The sequence below is a fragment of the Salvelinus namaycush genome, chromosome 9, assembly GCF_016432855.1.
Source record: "Salvelinus namaycush isolate Seneca chromosome 9, SaNama_1.0, whole genome shotgun sequence".
Taxonomy (NCBI): Eukaryota; Metazoa; Chordata; class Actinopteri; order Salmoniformes; family Salmonidae; genus Salvelinus; species Salvelinus namaycush.
This window is the reverse complement of record NC_052315.1, coordinates 53,209,852-53,225,701: the sequence shown is the minus strand read 5'-3', so window position 1 is coordinate 53,225,701 and position 15,850 is coordinate 53,209,852. Positions and strand designations below refer to the sequence as shown.

At 42.9% G+C, this 15,850-nt stretch overlaps 1 protein-coding gene across 1 annotated transcript in view; it reads right to left on the bottom strand.

Annotated features, from left to right (window-relative positions):
* The window catches only part of LOC120054190 (transmembrane and coiled-coil domain protein 3-like), a 47,997-nt gene that overhangs the window by 15,583 nt on the left and 16,564 nt on the right, over positions 1-15,850 (bottom strand). Inside the window, exon 2 of the mRNA XM_039001641.1 lies at positions 876-1,076. Coding sequence (XP_038857569.1) covers positions 876-1,076 — 201 coding nt within the window. The remainder of the gene's footprint in view (positions 1-875; positions 1,077-15,850) is intronic.

Here is a 15,850-nt window from a genome sequence, read left to right as displayed (position 1 = left end):
AAAGCTGAAATAAATAATTATCTTTTCTATTATTCTGACATTTCACATTCTTAAAATAAAGTGGTGATCCTAACTGACCTAAGACAGGGGATTTTTACCAGGATGAAATGTCAGGAATTGTGAAAAACTGAGTTCAAATGTATTTGGCTAAGGTGTATGTAAACTTCCGACTTCAACTGTAAATCATTTTTCATTTTAATTTGTATTTAATTATAAGTAAGTCACAATTGAATTATAAGTATGTGCAATTTATAAACTTTAATGATTTAATACAACGAAATGTTGTTTAAATGTTGAGCTATGTCCCTACCAGCCTATTGTGTCGCACTCACAAATCTTTCACAATGTACTTTGCAGGCTATAGCCTTGAAATAATTTAAATAATATACTTTTCATTCAAACCAATATGGTTTGGTTTCAATACCTTAAAAGAATTGTAGGTCCAGGTTGTCACAAAAATAGATGGGTGTTAATAAAATTGTGATTTTAATTAATGGAGCAAATTTGGAGCGGGAGCAGTGCCAGGCTGTGGTCTATTTGGGTTAGTTATATAAATCTTTGATAATACCGTTTGTCTATTTTGAGACGCTGTAACCAGTATACACTTCTTCAAAATAGTAAATTAATCTAAGACAACTAAAGAAATGTCAAAAAATATATATAATTGCCGAAGCGATCTTAGTTACGCAATTTTACATTTAACTAAGATGTTTGGTGCAGTATTTCTCAATGAAAAAATGTGCATGAAAACGGGTCGTCTCTCGTTGAATGACAACAAAGACTTTATTGAAGAATCCCTACTGTTGACCAATCATCGACGAAGGGTCGTAGACTTCAGCTACCGACTTAGGCTTTATAACTATTAAACAACTAACCCTGAGGATCTTCTGCTGCAAGCTGTTGAGTCCAGGGGGCAGGGAGCGGTAGGAGGAGTCTAGGCTGCGGTGGGAGGAGTCGAGGTAGCGTTGGGAGTCTGGGATGCCGCTAAGGTCCAGATCCAGGTTGTTCTCCGAGCTGCCGTGATGCATCGACTCCGGAATGTTCCGGGAGTTCCCTTCGCCACTGCTCCATTCCGCCTGCCAGAGACAACCACAGAACCTTCAGTCAGACAGACACAATGCTATACAATTCATCTTTATTTATCCATTATATAGAGACAATTGAAGTTGTTATTTTTTCCTGTCACAGTACCCAGCCCCACCACACAATGGAAGTGTTTGGTAACACTTTAGATAAGGTACATAAGTATACTTTACATAAGGGTTTATAAACTAATCCACAGAGAGCTGCAGAGGGCTGGCAACAATCTCAGACAATATTACAATGTAACATTCAATCCCCTAACTGACATGAGACATTTTCCAAATGCCACTGGAAAGCACAACCTTATCTATATTGACACAGAGGCTATTTCAAATATATGTTCCAAATACCTATTTTTCTGGTGCTGTATTGTGTGTATGTGTGTGTTGCTCGGTCATTACCTTTGACCTAGATGTACACGCTGCATTTCTCATAATCATAACACACAATATGGCCGTCATATTTGTTGGACGCTACAGCGCAAACAAATTAGAATCTGGGTCCCAAAATGTAACAGGTGCCAAATAAGGGTTTTACACACACACACACACACACCTTGTTCTTCTATCCCTATGGGCACCTAAAATTGATTTCTATTCAAAATCCTATTTTTCATAACCCTAACCTTTACTTTAACCCTTACCTTAACCTATAACCCTAAGCCTAACTCCTAAACCTAACCACTAACCCCTTACCCTAATTGTAACCCTAACCCCTAAGCTTAAAAAAGCCGTTGTCATCGTGGGGACGTGGGAAATGTCCCCACATGGGTTAATTTTCCTTGACCTTTGGGGATTTTAGGTCCCCACAAAGATGGAGGAACAAAACCCCCATCCTTCGGTATTGATACAGTGTTATTATTTTCCTATGGAATCAGCACATTGTTATCACGCTGACCCTGTAAGACTAGTAATAGTGTTTTTAGATAAGTAAAAGGGTGGTACTAATCAGATATTTACCTACCGGGCTGTTGGGCTATGGTAGGGACTAGAATCTACACCACAACTGACTGGAAACAACCATTGGGGTCAGGGTTTTTGTTGTTGCCAGTTTTTTCTCTTGTTCATATGGCTTTCACTAAACTATAGTATCATGTGGCAGAGTTGAAGTGAACCATCTTGGCAAAACCTTGTGTGAGAATATTAAGTATGTGAGAAGTTCATCATTACGAGAAAAGAGAATAACTCACACTTCCGAAGTCATAGTGTTAACCATTTATTTACTGACTGAATATCAAAGCCATGTGAGACAAAAAGGCTTAAACTATCAATTTATATAATTACTGAAGCATACAAGGAAAGACAAAAAAAAGACATAAAACTACTTCAGAATGCTGTAGCCTAATCCTTGATCACACACACACACACACACACACACACACACACACACACACACACACACACACACACACACACACACACACACACACACACACACACACACTTTCAGCTCAGCGCTTCCTCTTTTCATTCCCATCACTGTCAGTATCCGTATTTTGGTATTTTGTAAAACTGTGTATCAAGCTCTTGGTTATAGCACCAAAGTTGCTGACAACCTTATTTTTGTCTTCATACATCATTTATACTCCCACAAGGGTTAGATGTGTTTCGCAAGAACACAACAGAAGCCTACTCCTGCTTGGTTTTTGAAACGGCAACATTTTAGTCACTTTGTCTCTCACTAACTTACTATCTTACCCTCGGCTACACTCAACTTGTCACAACTAGGCTTCTCTTTTTTGTGATCAAGTTTTTATAACTTTTTTTTTGGTGACAAGACAACAAAAAACACAAACCAACAGGCATGACACAAATACACATTTATCCCCCCCCCCACCCACAGTACCTGTTTACTTAAGCACATACCTTAAAGTAATGATTTCATACTGCCAAGTGTTGTAGTCCATATGTTAATATTCTCTGATTTTGCAACATGCAATCGCGAGATTGAGAGTTCAAGTTGAGCTATGTCCATAAATAAATACATTTCTGATGTGGCAGTGTGTGTGGAGCTTGCCATCGTAAGGCAACCATTATCTTGGCTGCTGTTGGGCCGGCAAGCCAACTCTTTCTCTACCTGCATGTTAAGTTCAGTGACGAGTCATCATTAAGCAGAAGCACATTAGGCAGACATGGGATGGGTTTAGACAAAATGCCTGATCGTGATGAAGCCACAGAATGCCTCAAGGAGAAAACCTCTGGGCACTTCCAGACCATATGAATACATGTGCCAAGAGTACTCTGGGGGCAGAGCATACAGAAATATGTTCATCTGGAAAGTTTTTGGGAGTTGCAGAACTCATGGGCAAAATTAAAGTGGGTAATTTGGGTTTCTTGATGAAAATGTGATACTGGACCAGAAGGTACTGCAGTTAATTAATATCCACTGCTGGTATATCTTTGTTCCATGTTGAACAGATTGGTAATGTTGGTTTGAGTAGGAATATATATATAATTTGGAGACTATGCCCTTACTTACCCTTGCTGCCATTATTTTGTGTATAGTATGAGATACTAGATTTGAACCCTGTGCTTCTCCATAAGCACGTAAAGCAGAACAAAGTGCAAATAAAAGAAAAATGAGGAACCAGGCCGATCGCATTTATTTTTCAAGTCTTGGAACGCACATAAGCTAGAACTGTCCACAATGTCAGAGACCATCTACGTACAGTGGTGCTTTGCTGGTGAAAGTGTCAGTAATTTATTTAGAATTCAAGGCACACTTAACCAGCATGGCTACCACAGCATTCTGCAACGATACGCCATCCCATCTAGTTTGCGCTTAGTGGGACTATCATTTGTTTTTCAACAGGACAATGACCCAACACACCTCCAGGCTATGTAAGGGCTATTTAACCAAGGAGGAGAGTGATGGAGTGCTGCATCAGCTGACCTGGCCTCCACAATCACAATCACCAATCCGCTTCCCAATTATCATTGTGCCCCTTGCTTTTTTTCTGAATGAAGAAAATGAAAATACTTTAAAGTGTTTGTTGTTGACCCTGTGGACATCTTTCAGTAGGAGATGTAGAATTTTTTTAGAAAAAGCTGTTGCGCAGCAACTCACTGCCTTCCTGAAGACAAACAATGTATACGAAATGCTTCAGTCTGGTTTTAGACCCCATCATAGCACTGAGACTGCACTTGTAAAGGTGGTAAATGACCTTTTAATGGCGTCAGACCGAGGCTCTGCATCTGTTCTCGTGCTACTAGACCTTAGTGCTTCCTTTGACACCATCGATCACCACATTCTTTTGGAGAGACTGGAAACCCAAATTGGTCTACACGGACAAGTTCTGGCCTGGTTTAGATCTTATCTGTCGGAAAGATATCAGTTTGTCTCTGTGAATGGTTTGTCCTCTGACAAATCAACTGTACATTTCGGTGTTCCTCAAGGTTCCGTTTTAGGACCACTATTGTTTTCACTATATATTTTACCTCTTGGGGATGTTATTCGAAAACATAATGTTAACTTTCACTGCTATGCGGATGACACACAGCTATACATTTCAATGAAACATGGTGAAGCCCCAAAATTGCCCTCGCTAGAAGCCTGTGTTTCAGACATAAGGAAGTGGATGGCTGCAAACTTTCTACTTTTAAACTCGGACAAAACAGAGATGCTTGTTCTAGGTCCCAAGAAACAAAGAGATCTTCTGATAAATCTGACAATTAATCTTGATGGTTGGAAAGTCGTCTCAAATAAAACTGTGAAGGACCTCGGCGTTACTCTGGACCCTGATCTCTCTTTTGACGAACATATCAAGACTGTTTCAAGGACAGCTTTTTTCCATCTACGTAACATTGCAAAAATCAAAAAATTTCTGTCCAAAAATGATGCAGAAAAATGTATCCATGCATTTGTTACTTCTAGGCTAGACTACTGCAATGCTCTACTTTCCGGCTACCCGGATAAAGCACTAAATAAACTTCAGTTAGTGCTAAATACGGCTGCTAGAATCCTGACTAGAACCAAGAAATTTGATCATATTACTCCAGTGCTAGCTTCCCTACACTGGCTTCCTGTTAAGGCAAGGGCTGATTTCAAGGTTTTACTGTTAACCTATAAAGCGTTACATGGGCTTGCTCCTACCTATCTTTCCGAGTTGGTCCTGCCGTACATACCTACACGTACGCTACGGTCACAAGACGCAGGCCTCCTAATTGTCCCTAGAATTTCTAAGCAAACAGCTGGAGGCAGGGCTTTCTCCTATAGATCTCCATTTTTATGGAACGGTCTGCCTACCCATGTGAGAGACGCAGACTCGCTCTCAACCTTTAAGTCTTTACTGAAGACTTATCTCTTCAGTAGGTCATATGATTGAGTGTAGTCTGGCCCAGGAGTGTGAAGGTGAACGGAAAGGCTCTGGAGCAACGAACCGCCCTTGCTGTCTCTGCCTGGCCGGTTCCCCTCCACTGGGATTCTCTACCTCTAACCCTATTACAGGGGCTGAGTCACTGGCTTACTGGTGCTCTTTCATGCCGTCCCTGGGAGGGGTGCGTCACTTGAGTGGGTTGAGTTACTGACGTGATCTTCCTGTCTGGGTTGGCGCCCCCCCTTGGTTTGTGCTGTGGTGGAGATCTTTGTGGGCTATACTCGGCCTTGTCTCAGGATTGTAAGTTGGTGGCTGAAGATATCCCTCTAGTGGTGCGGGGGCTGTGCTTTGGCAAAGTGGGTGGGGTTATATCCTTCCTGTTTGGCCCTGTCCGGGGGTATCATCGGATGGGGCCACAGTGTCTCCTGACCCCTCCTGTCTCAGCCTCCAGTATTTATGCTGCAGTAGTTTGTGTCGGGGGGCTAGGGCCAGTTGGTTATATCTGGAGTACTTCTCCTGTCTTATCCAGTGTCCTGTGTGAATTTAAGTATGCTCTCTCTAATTCTCTCCTTCTCTCTTTCTTTCTCTCTCTCGGAGGACCTGAGCCCTAGGACCATACGTCAGGACTACTGGGCATGATGACTCCTTGCTGTCCCCAGTCCACCTGGCCTTGCTGCTGTCCCAGTTTCAACTGTTCTGCCTGCGGTTATGGAACCCCTACCTGTCCCAGACCTGCTGTTTTCAACTCTTAATTATCGGCTATGAAAAGCCAACTGACATTTATTCCTGATTATTATTTGACCATGCTTGTCATTTATGAACATTTTGAACATCTTGGCCATGTTCTGTTATAATCTCCACCCGGCACAGCCAGAAGAGGACTGGCCACCCCTCATAGCCTGGTTTCTCTCTAGGTTTCTTCCTAGGTTTTGGCCTTTCTAGGGAGTTTTTCCTAGCCACCGTGCTTCTACACCTGCATTGCTTGCTGTTTGGGGTTTTAGGCTGGGTTTCTGTACAGCACTTCGAGATATTAGCTGATGTACGAAGGGCTATATAAAATAAACTTGATTGATTGATTGATGTATCTCTTGTCTGAGAGCTATATCAACATTTTTCAGACAGGACAAATATAGACAGCTCGTCCTTTTGTGTGAAGTATTGAGCCTGTGTTCGTTAAAAGCAAGCATATTGAGATGAGTCATTTTTCAGGCTAAATGTTTTTATTGCAGGTGAATGTACATCTATAAGAAATAACCTCCAAATGATTTTACTGACTGTATTTAGACTATAGCAAGGTCCTGACCCATTCCCTAAGACATACAAAGACAGACACATATTCCCAGTAACCCTACCCAAGAAAATCCCAAGTGATCGAGCCGGACACAAAATGGATCTACAACCCGGTCCACTGGGAGTGCGGACGCAAGCTCATCCCCCACCAATCCTGAAAAAAAGAGAACCAAGCTTAAAATAAGAGTGAAAAAATTTGAATATTGATAATAGCCCCCCCCCAAAAGTATAATAATAACAGGCCTGACGATAGAAAAATATGTAGAAAAGAGAAACAAAAAAGGAAAAGAAAGAACTTAGCTTATACCTATGTAGTGTACTGTAAATGATTAAGCAAAACAAATAGATCAAGTTATTCAAGACTTTAATTGGTCAATTAAGGCAAACTATACCTGTATAAGTTATCCTACTCTAAAGAAAATGATGGTGGCTTAGTCTGTGTTAGTGTAGGCCAGGGTTTCCCAAACACATTTTGGTTTTTGCCCTAGCACTACACAGCTTATTCAAATAATCTTTGATCATTTGAATCAGCTGTGTAGTGTTTGGGCAAAAACCAAAACGTGCACCTCTTGGGGTCCCGAGGACCGAGTTTGGGAAACGCTGGTGTAGGCAAAGCCTACACTAACAACACTAATGAGATTTTTCAAAATAGAAACTGACGCAAATTAGTAAGTAAAACAACACAAAAAAAAACAAAAAAACAATGCTATTGGTTGCGGATTGAACCAATAGGAGGGCCTGGTGCGTAATCACGCTATAAGCAAACATCGGAGCCATGAAAACAATGACATGCTATTCGGTATAGCTTGTGAACAATATTAGAATAAGTAAGCTGATTGGAGGAAAACACTTTCTACTGCAACAGTCAGAATTAATGGTACAGTTTTATTAGCCAATTTCAGGTCTTATCCCCCTTGTAGTTGTCCGTTTTGGGATATGGCTTTCCATGCTCGGTTGCAGGTGATTAAAGTAGAATCCCAGGATGCAATGAAGCGTTCAGCCTTGGTAATGTCCTGGAAGGTTAGCTGCTCTGTTGCCCGAGTCAACTTGATGGTTGCTGGGTAGAGGAGGAAGGCTTGGTAGCCGGCCTCCCGTGCCTTGTTCATCAGCGGTTAGCAGGGCTGGTGTCTGCTCCTGGTTTGCGCACTGAAGTCAGGGGCAAAGCCCATACAGCACATACTGTAAGTTCTATGGGAGAACCAGAGAGCAGTGGGAACAATTTGGGGATATACTCTGTGAAGTAGGATATAGCATTGTTCTTTTCAATTCCTTCTTCTAGATTGATTAAAAGAAGGTTCTCTCCTTGCTCAATCTTCCATCTCGAAAAGATTGGATTCTAGAAGTTCAAGCTTGGGTTCTAGGGGTTAAAGTGATTCTCTGCGTTTGGTAATAGTGGCCTCAGATTTTCCCATGAGCTTGGACAAAGAAGCACAGTCATCGCACAGCTCTTTGATGTCTTTCTTGTATTCGTTCAGGCCAGATTTCAGCTCGTCCCAGGCGGGCATTGAGGCTCGTGCGAAGTGTTTCTCCAATACAGCTTCGAAAGTATCGGATAAAGTCTCTTTCTCGCACGATTCCACGCTGCGGGCCCTATCGAGCGTTTCTGGGGCACGTGCGTAACGGGGAAGGTTGCGTTTTTGTTGGCTACAACTGGAAGTTAATCAATTAGTGCAAATAGCTTGGTGGTAGTTCAAACTATCATGAATTTGGGAGACAAACGGGTAAAGTAGCCTACGAGGAACTGCTAGGATGCCATCTTTCTCAGATTGCGTCACCTGATGCCTCTCCTGCCTGACGCCACACACTGGGTTTCTGTGTGATACAGCGAGAAAGCGCGTGATGCTATGAACATCATGAAGACTATAACGTAGGTCTGCACAGATCTTGGTAGGATGTGGGTTGAACCATTATGGTTTTACAGATACACTGTGAGAACTACTACCTGCAGCTTTTAGTTCTTACGTATGCTCATCTACTCGTGCTTTATCTGCCATTCTATCGTAGCATGTGGCTCCTGTGTATGTATAAATACTGTAGAACAAGAGACCGAACAGAACACTCTCTTCAGAACCACATCTCTGCCTCCCTCTCTTTCTCCAGCCTCTCTCCCTCTCACTGTGTGTCAAGCTTCCCTAAACAGAGGCCTCATTCTTTGCAGAGAACAACTCATTGTCCAGCCTCCAGCCTCTGCCCAGGACTGTGGTCCAATGGCCCAGCTAATGCATATGGATCCTCTGTCCTGACTCAATCTAAGATGGTGCCCAAATACAACGCTGTATTTTAATCCTTCGGAAACTCAAAATAGTACACTCTGTCAGAGTCCGAGAGAGAAGCCGGTTACATGTCCTCTTTGATGAGAAAGTGCAGAGAAGTGTGTGAGTGTGTGTGTCTGGTCCGATTACCAGTGGTGTTTTTGAGTTCAGGGACAGACACAAAGACCTGTCTGTTTCTGCCCCAGAGTTACCCAGAATGCACGGCATGTTAGTCTGGCTCTGGAACCACTGGAAAATGCTTGAGGCAACAGCACTTTGATTCTATGCCTTCGGTTTGAGGACAACCCGTTTAGGCTATTTCTGGTTTAGATTGAAGCGTGAAGCTGCATTGCAGTTATAGTACTGAACGGTGCCATGATGTGGAAAGTAGAAATATAAATAAATGAAGGGAGAGGTTTGGTGCTCGGATGACTTCTATATTGATGACTCTTGGCTTGCAGCTGGGGCAAAACCCGACATGAGTTGGTGAACTTGGAAAGAATAGTACTCATCAGATAAACAAAACTAGTAGGCTACATTCACATTTACTGCACAGCTGCTCCCTGTCGCGCTATAACTTACACTGCCGTTCATCTCGCGTTTCTACACAAGTGACTCTCAAACTGCTTCTCAATCTGTACGTCTCTTTGGATGAGAGACTCTTAGAAATGAATTAAAGCTAATAAGAAAGTGCACTGACTGTACTCCCAATCTGCCTTGGAGCTGCTCTCGTTTTCACTTAAGCTTTTTCCTAAGGCTGCGCAGAGTTATACTATTGGAGAGGAGGGAAGTTGGGGAGGCGAGTGGAGTTCCCTGGGTGAGGACTTATAGAAGAAAAACTGAGAAGAGAGAGGATTCTAATAATGTAGGAGACAGCGATGGGCGAGCGATGTAGGGGCCTCACTGGGTCCAGAGTCTTGTGGGCCATTTCCACTGGAGGGATTTAAACCTGTGCTTGGTCTAAAAAGACTCCGACATTTGTGTTTACATCATGGCTGAAACAGGGGGGGGGGGATTGCCTGGGGCCGGCCATGCATGGCCCTACTCTAACCAATAGGGTTATCACAATACCAGTATCGCGATACTTGGATATATTGTGGCAAGGAAACAAAACATGAAGCAGACTTATTTACTTGAGAAAAAACAGTATAATGTAGCAAACACACAGCCTTCTGTCACGTGTCACATTTGTTTTTTCCCCCAAGCTATATCACACAATATCTTACATACAGCAGGTTTTTAAAGGACCATAGAGGTAAGTCTGCTTCGTGTTTTCTTCTTTGCCATGGAAAAGCGAGTATCATGGTATCGTGATACTGGTATCGTTACCAAGATTGAGGACTTTCAGGGGAGGGAGCCTGCCTCAGCTGTAAAGGAGTATCTGCCTGCTCTTCTGTCCACTAGCTAACAGTCTCTTCTCTAGCACAAGAGGCCCTGCTCCACACAGTGTTTACCAGTCAATTATAGTGATTCACATTGAATCACACACAGTTCAACGAAGGGGAGGTTTCTTAGTTTCAGGCAAGGTTACATCAACCTGCCTGAACAGAACACACACACGCACAAACACACACAAAAACACACACAGATACACACTCGCTACAATCTTCAGTTCAGTGTGTCAGTCAGTAGTAGAGATGTCACATCCTGATCTGTTTCACCTGTCCTTGTGCTGGTCTCCACCCCCCTCCCGGTGTCACCCATCTTACCCATTATCCCCTGGGTAATTATACCTGTGTTCTCTGTGTGTTGCCAGTTCGTCTTGTTTGTCAAGTCAACCAACGTTTTGTCTCAGCTCCTGCTTTTCCCCAGTCTCTGTTTCGTGCCCTCCTGGTTTTTGACCCTTGCCTGTCCTGACACTGAGCCTGTCTGCCTGACCTCTCTGCCTGCCCCTGACCCTGCCTGCCGTCCTGTACCGTTGCCCACTACTCTGAATTATCGACCCCAGCCTGCCTTGACCTGTCGTCCGCCTGCCCCTGTTGCTGTAATAAACATTGTTACTTCAACACAGTCTGCATTTGGGTCTTTCCTGAAACCTGATAGACAAGCCTATGTGCAGACAGGGTGCACTGAGGCCAGACAGGGTGCACTGAGGTCAGGAGAATGTGAGCATGAGCGATGATTGTAATCCGGTGATTGTAATCAAGGCTGCGTCAATCAGACCAAACCCAGCACAACACAACCTTCCTAGCACTCGTCTTGACCGACACACTGAACTGAAGATTGTAGCGAGTGTGTCCGTGTGTGTTTTTGTGTCATTTTAACTCGAATAGAAAAACAACAAAACTGGATGTTTTAAGTCCCCAACAATGCTTTCACCACATCAGGTACCACTTTTGAGGTCTGGGGAAAAACAACAACTCAAGTCCATTGACAGACGACTTGTTCGGCTATGGTCAGGGCCAGTATAGCACTAGACGATATTGCTGTAATATCTCGTGCTACAATGAATCCCTTCTTGGATCAATGATCTGAGTTATAATCCAATTTCATGCAATAACAAACCTTTCGCTCATATGCACACAACAATGGAGCATTGAGAGGGGTCAGTTATACTGCTGTCACAATTGGCTATTTGCTTCGTTTTGATGCACAGAATCTGTCTGAATTTAATTCAAACTTGCAGTTCATAATTCATATGCTTTTCCCAACCCTACACCTTCAAAACATGTGTTTTAAGGACTAAGCTATTGAGTTGAGCAGCATAACAATTCTTGACTCGATTGAAGCAAAAACACCAGCCAATTGAGCAGAGGGCGTAATAAATATTGAGTTACGGAACAAATATTGAGTAATGCTTAAAAAATGGTGTGAATACGCCATATACTAGGGGTGTGGTAACATATTGAGCCGTGTGATAAATATTGAGTAGTGTGTGGTTCGACGCTGACTGTGATGAGTAGTCTAGACGGCGAAGAATTAGGGACGCTGCACAAGTGAATCCATTGCTCCTCCCCAGCGGGACGATTCAGTAAAACACACACACACGAAGCTGGCATCTCTCAGAGACACACACAGACAGACACACACACACACACACACACACACACACACACAGGGGTGAGAGAGAGGAAGGATCCTGTGGTGCTTTATTGGTATTCCTTCCAGGCAGCTGGCCAGTGCTGATCCTCATGGAGACAGACACACCACACTCCCATCGCCGCTAGAGCCATCCTGCTAGTCTCAGTGGAAGACGAGAGAAGGAGAGAGGCGAGAAACAGACACACACACACTCCCCCACCAGAGACAGAGCCATCCCGCTGGCGAGAGGGAGAGAAAGACAGAACAAGAGAGAGGAGACAGAAAGATGGGCTAGCCTCCTCAGCACAGGGTGCAGCGAGCAAGCAGCGGAACGAGAGAGGGGCAATTTCATGGTTTCAACGGAATGATGCCGAGACAGATTTTTTCCCTTTAAAATATATGACAAACAAAAAACATTGATTGCAAAGTTAAACAAACCATACTTAAAAACAACCAACTCTATGCACAAGGACTACTTTCAAAAATGTCCACAATTTTTTTTAACAAAAACATATACTTGATGTGTTGATGTTAAATTATGTAATAGAAGGAAATTAAAATCTCCCACTGTTTTTTTATGTGAACAAAATTTTCTAAAACTCGTTCACAAAAAACATTTCGAAATGTAGTCATACTGCATCCGTGCTGTATCTGTGAACCTTCATCCCCCGTCCCCTCTCTTTCCCACTCTTCCTCATCTGCAACCCACAGCTGTGGCCATACTCCAGTGCCATACTCATTATAAAACACCTTGTATAGTGTAGAGGTCAAACATGAATAACTAACACCACAAAATAAAAAGAGCAAAACTGCACTTGTGTAGTTATTTACCATTGTGCAACACACAATTAGACTAACTAAGGGATGCAGAGAAAGAGGGAGACGACAGTTGAAATGTAGAAGTTTCCTAACATCTAATGACAGACTCATTCTGAATAACTTAAGCCCTTTTCCCAGAGTGGAATTTTATTTAGGCTAGTTAAATACGCCGCTGCTATCTCTAATAGACTCAATTAAAGTCAAACACTTTTTAAAAAGAGGTGAGTGCCACTTCAAAGTTTAAACGCTCTACTCTAAATGTGTATCATCCTCTGTTTCCAAACTGTCTATGTCAAATTCGAATATGAGTGAAATACTAATTCCACGTCTTTAAAAAAAAGTGGGAAAAAGGTGCAGGAGTGCTGCATTGAGACAGCAGAAAATGAAGAGTCAGTATATAGGCTAGGCCTAGACTAGTCTTGCCATACTTCCACAATCACGTCATTGTCACGCCTCCCTTGGAAGTCTGGAGAATTTTGTAGTACAAAAATGTACTGTCCACTCACACCCAGCGGCAAGATTTTGATTGGGTGTTACATTTCAAGAACCATCTAGCTCATCTCGAAATAACAGAGAAATGCTGCAAACATTCTAAAATGTGTTGTCACCCGTGCTTGTTTTGTTGTTATTTTTAGTCCTCAAGCACTGTTGTTCCTACGGCACTAAACAGGTGAGCACCGTTGGAGCTCTGCCCAAGCAAGGCATTTGATTGGTTTGACATGTGGAGAGGCGTCCCCGACTTACACCGGGTTCCGACTAGAGGTCTTCATGGGTCCAAAAAGTTGAATCCGTTCAGAAATGGATCTGTGGCTTCCCCACCTGACCCGCATTGCATAGATAAATAAATATTTAAAACGGAGACCCGTTCCGAATTGACCCGAGGACAGTCAGACCTGTTCCGAAAAGGACTGTGGAAAACAAACCCGTGTTGGTTCGGATCCGAGAAACCGTTCAGATCTAAAAGAAAGAAACCTCTAACTGGGCTCTGCCAGCGCCATCAATAAACAAGCGATATTGGCCAAATGATCCACAGTTACGTGTCCTTAAAAACTGCCTATAACAAATTACAACAAAAATGATTTGTTGTGTAGAATGTTCAACATTTTTGTCGATTGTTTTATTGGTTTTTACTTAAAACAATAGTTGTCAGAGATTTGAGCAATAAATGCATCAGGGCATGCATATAGGCCTAAACAAAACACTTTTTGTATTGGCCATTTAAAGAACTGGTTTAGATTATAAAATAAGACAAGCAAATTTTCCCCCAACATCGTACTGGGCTTTACAATCATTTACAAAAAGACTTAGACATCCATTTAAAATGTTAAAAAAATAAAACGACAGTAAAGATCTTTAAAAAGAACTTGCATTGTTTTGTGTTGGTGGTTGTCGTAACTTCAGACACTCTCTTCAGACACTCTCTACACTCTAATTTAAATGGACTGGAAAATAACGGTACGTTTTGCGACAAAATACACCCTTCTAGCTAGCTGACCACCAATTTTCATTACAATTTATGAAAGTTTAGTTAGGTTATGAGAGTTTGAAAAAAGGTAATATATACACATTTTGTGGGACACAGCTGTTTCCCCTGACGAGAGGGAGGGTTCAGAGCTCCAATCATCGATGGGGCCGACCAATCAGCTGCTTAGAATTCAGGAAGCTATTTCCTGAAATACACACATACAGACCCACAACACAGAACCTGGGGAACGTAACACGCCCACCCCAAAACACGCCCACAACAACAAAAAACACGCATCCCCAGTTACTAAACCCGTGATAGAGCATCGGCGATCACATTCGCCAAACCCTTCACATAGTGAATCTGTATATTGTATCCTTGTACAATCAGAGCCCACCGCATAAGGCGGCGGTTCTGATTGCACATTTGCTTTAAAAACACTAAAGGATTATGGTCCGTGAAGACCAGTACAGGCAAGGTACTGGCGCCCACATATACCTCAAAAAACTGTAAAGCTAGCAATAAAGCCCACATATCTTGTTCAATGGTGGAGTACCTTGACTGAAACGAGTTGAACTTATGGGAGAAGAAACTGACGGGCCAATCCACTCCCTCTTCATCTTCCTGCAAGAGAACCGCACCCACCCCCACTATACTAGCGTCTACCTCCAACTTAAAAGGTTTGTCAAATTTGGTGGCGGCAAGCACTGGGGCACTACAAAGCAGCGCTTGGTGGACTCAAAAGCATAGTTACATTCCTGGGACCACTTAAATGGTACTTTTGGACTAAGCAGAGATGTAAGGGGAGCTACTAGCATTCTTACAGAACGTACGATAGTACCCTACCATCCCCAGGAATCTGCGCAACTGGCGGCGAGTCGTGGGAGCAGAAAAAGCAACAATTGCTTCCACTTTGCCAGTTACTGGGCGCACTTGACCTCGTCCCACCTGCTTCCCTAAGTAAGTCACAGTAGCCTTCCCAAACTCACACTTGGCCAAATTGAGGGTTAAAGAAGCATTCTCCAACCGCTGAAACACACTTTTCAAGGTGGCAAGATTAGACCAGGTAGACGAATGAATCACCACATCGTCAAGGTAAACAGTGCAATTTGGCACAACCGCGAGCACAATGTTAGCTAGAAGCTGAAAAGTAGCAGGTGCATTACACATTCCAAAGGGCATCACAGTGTATTGTACGAAGTTATCAGGAACAACGAAAGCCGAGATGTCAGAAGCTCGAGAGGTCAGAGGCACCTGCCAATAACCTTTTAGCAAATCTAACATACTAACGTAAGCAGCAGAGCCAATTATATCAATGCCGTCATCTAAGCGAGGTAGAGGAATATAATCAGACTTTGTAACGGCATTTATGCGACGATAGTCCGTACATAAGCGGGACGTACCGTCAGGCTTAGGAACGAGAATACACGGGAAACTCCAGGAGCTGTTATTGAGTTTTACCATGTCATTCAGTAATAAATAAGCTACCTCACTTTTCATTACCTCCCTTTTCTTAGCGTTAACCCGGTACGGATGCTGACGTATAGGAGCAGCGTTACCCACATCCACGTCATGTTCCAAGATGGACGTGCGACTTGGAACATC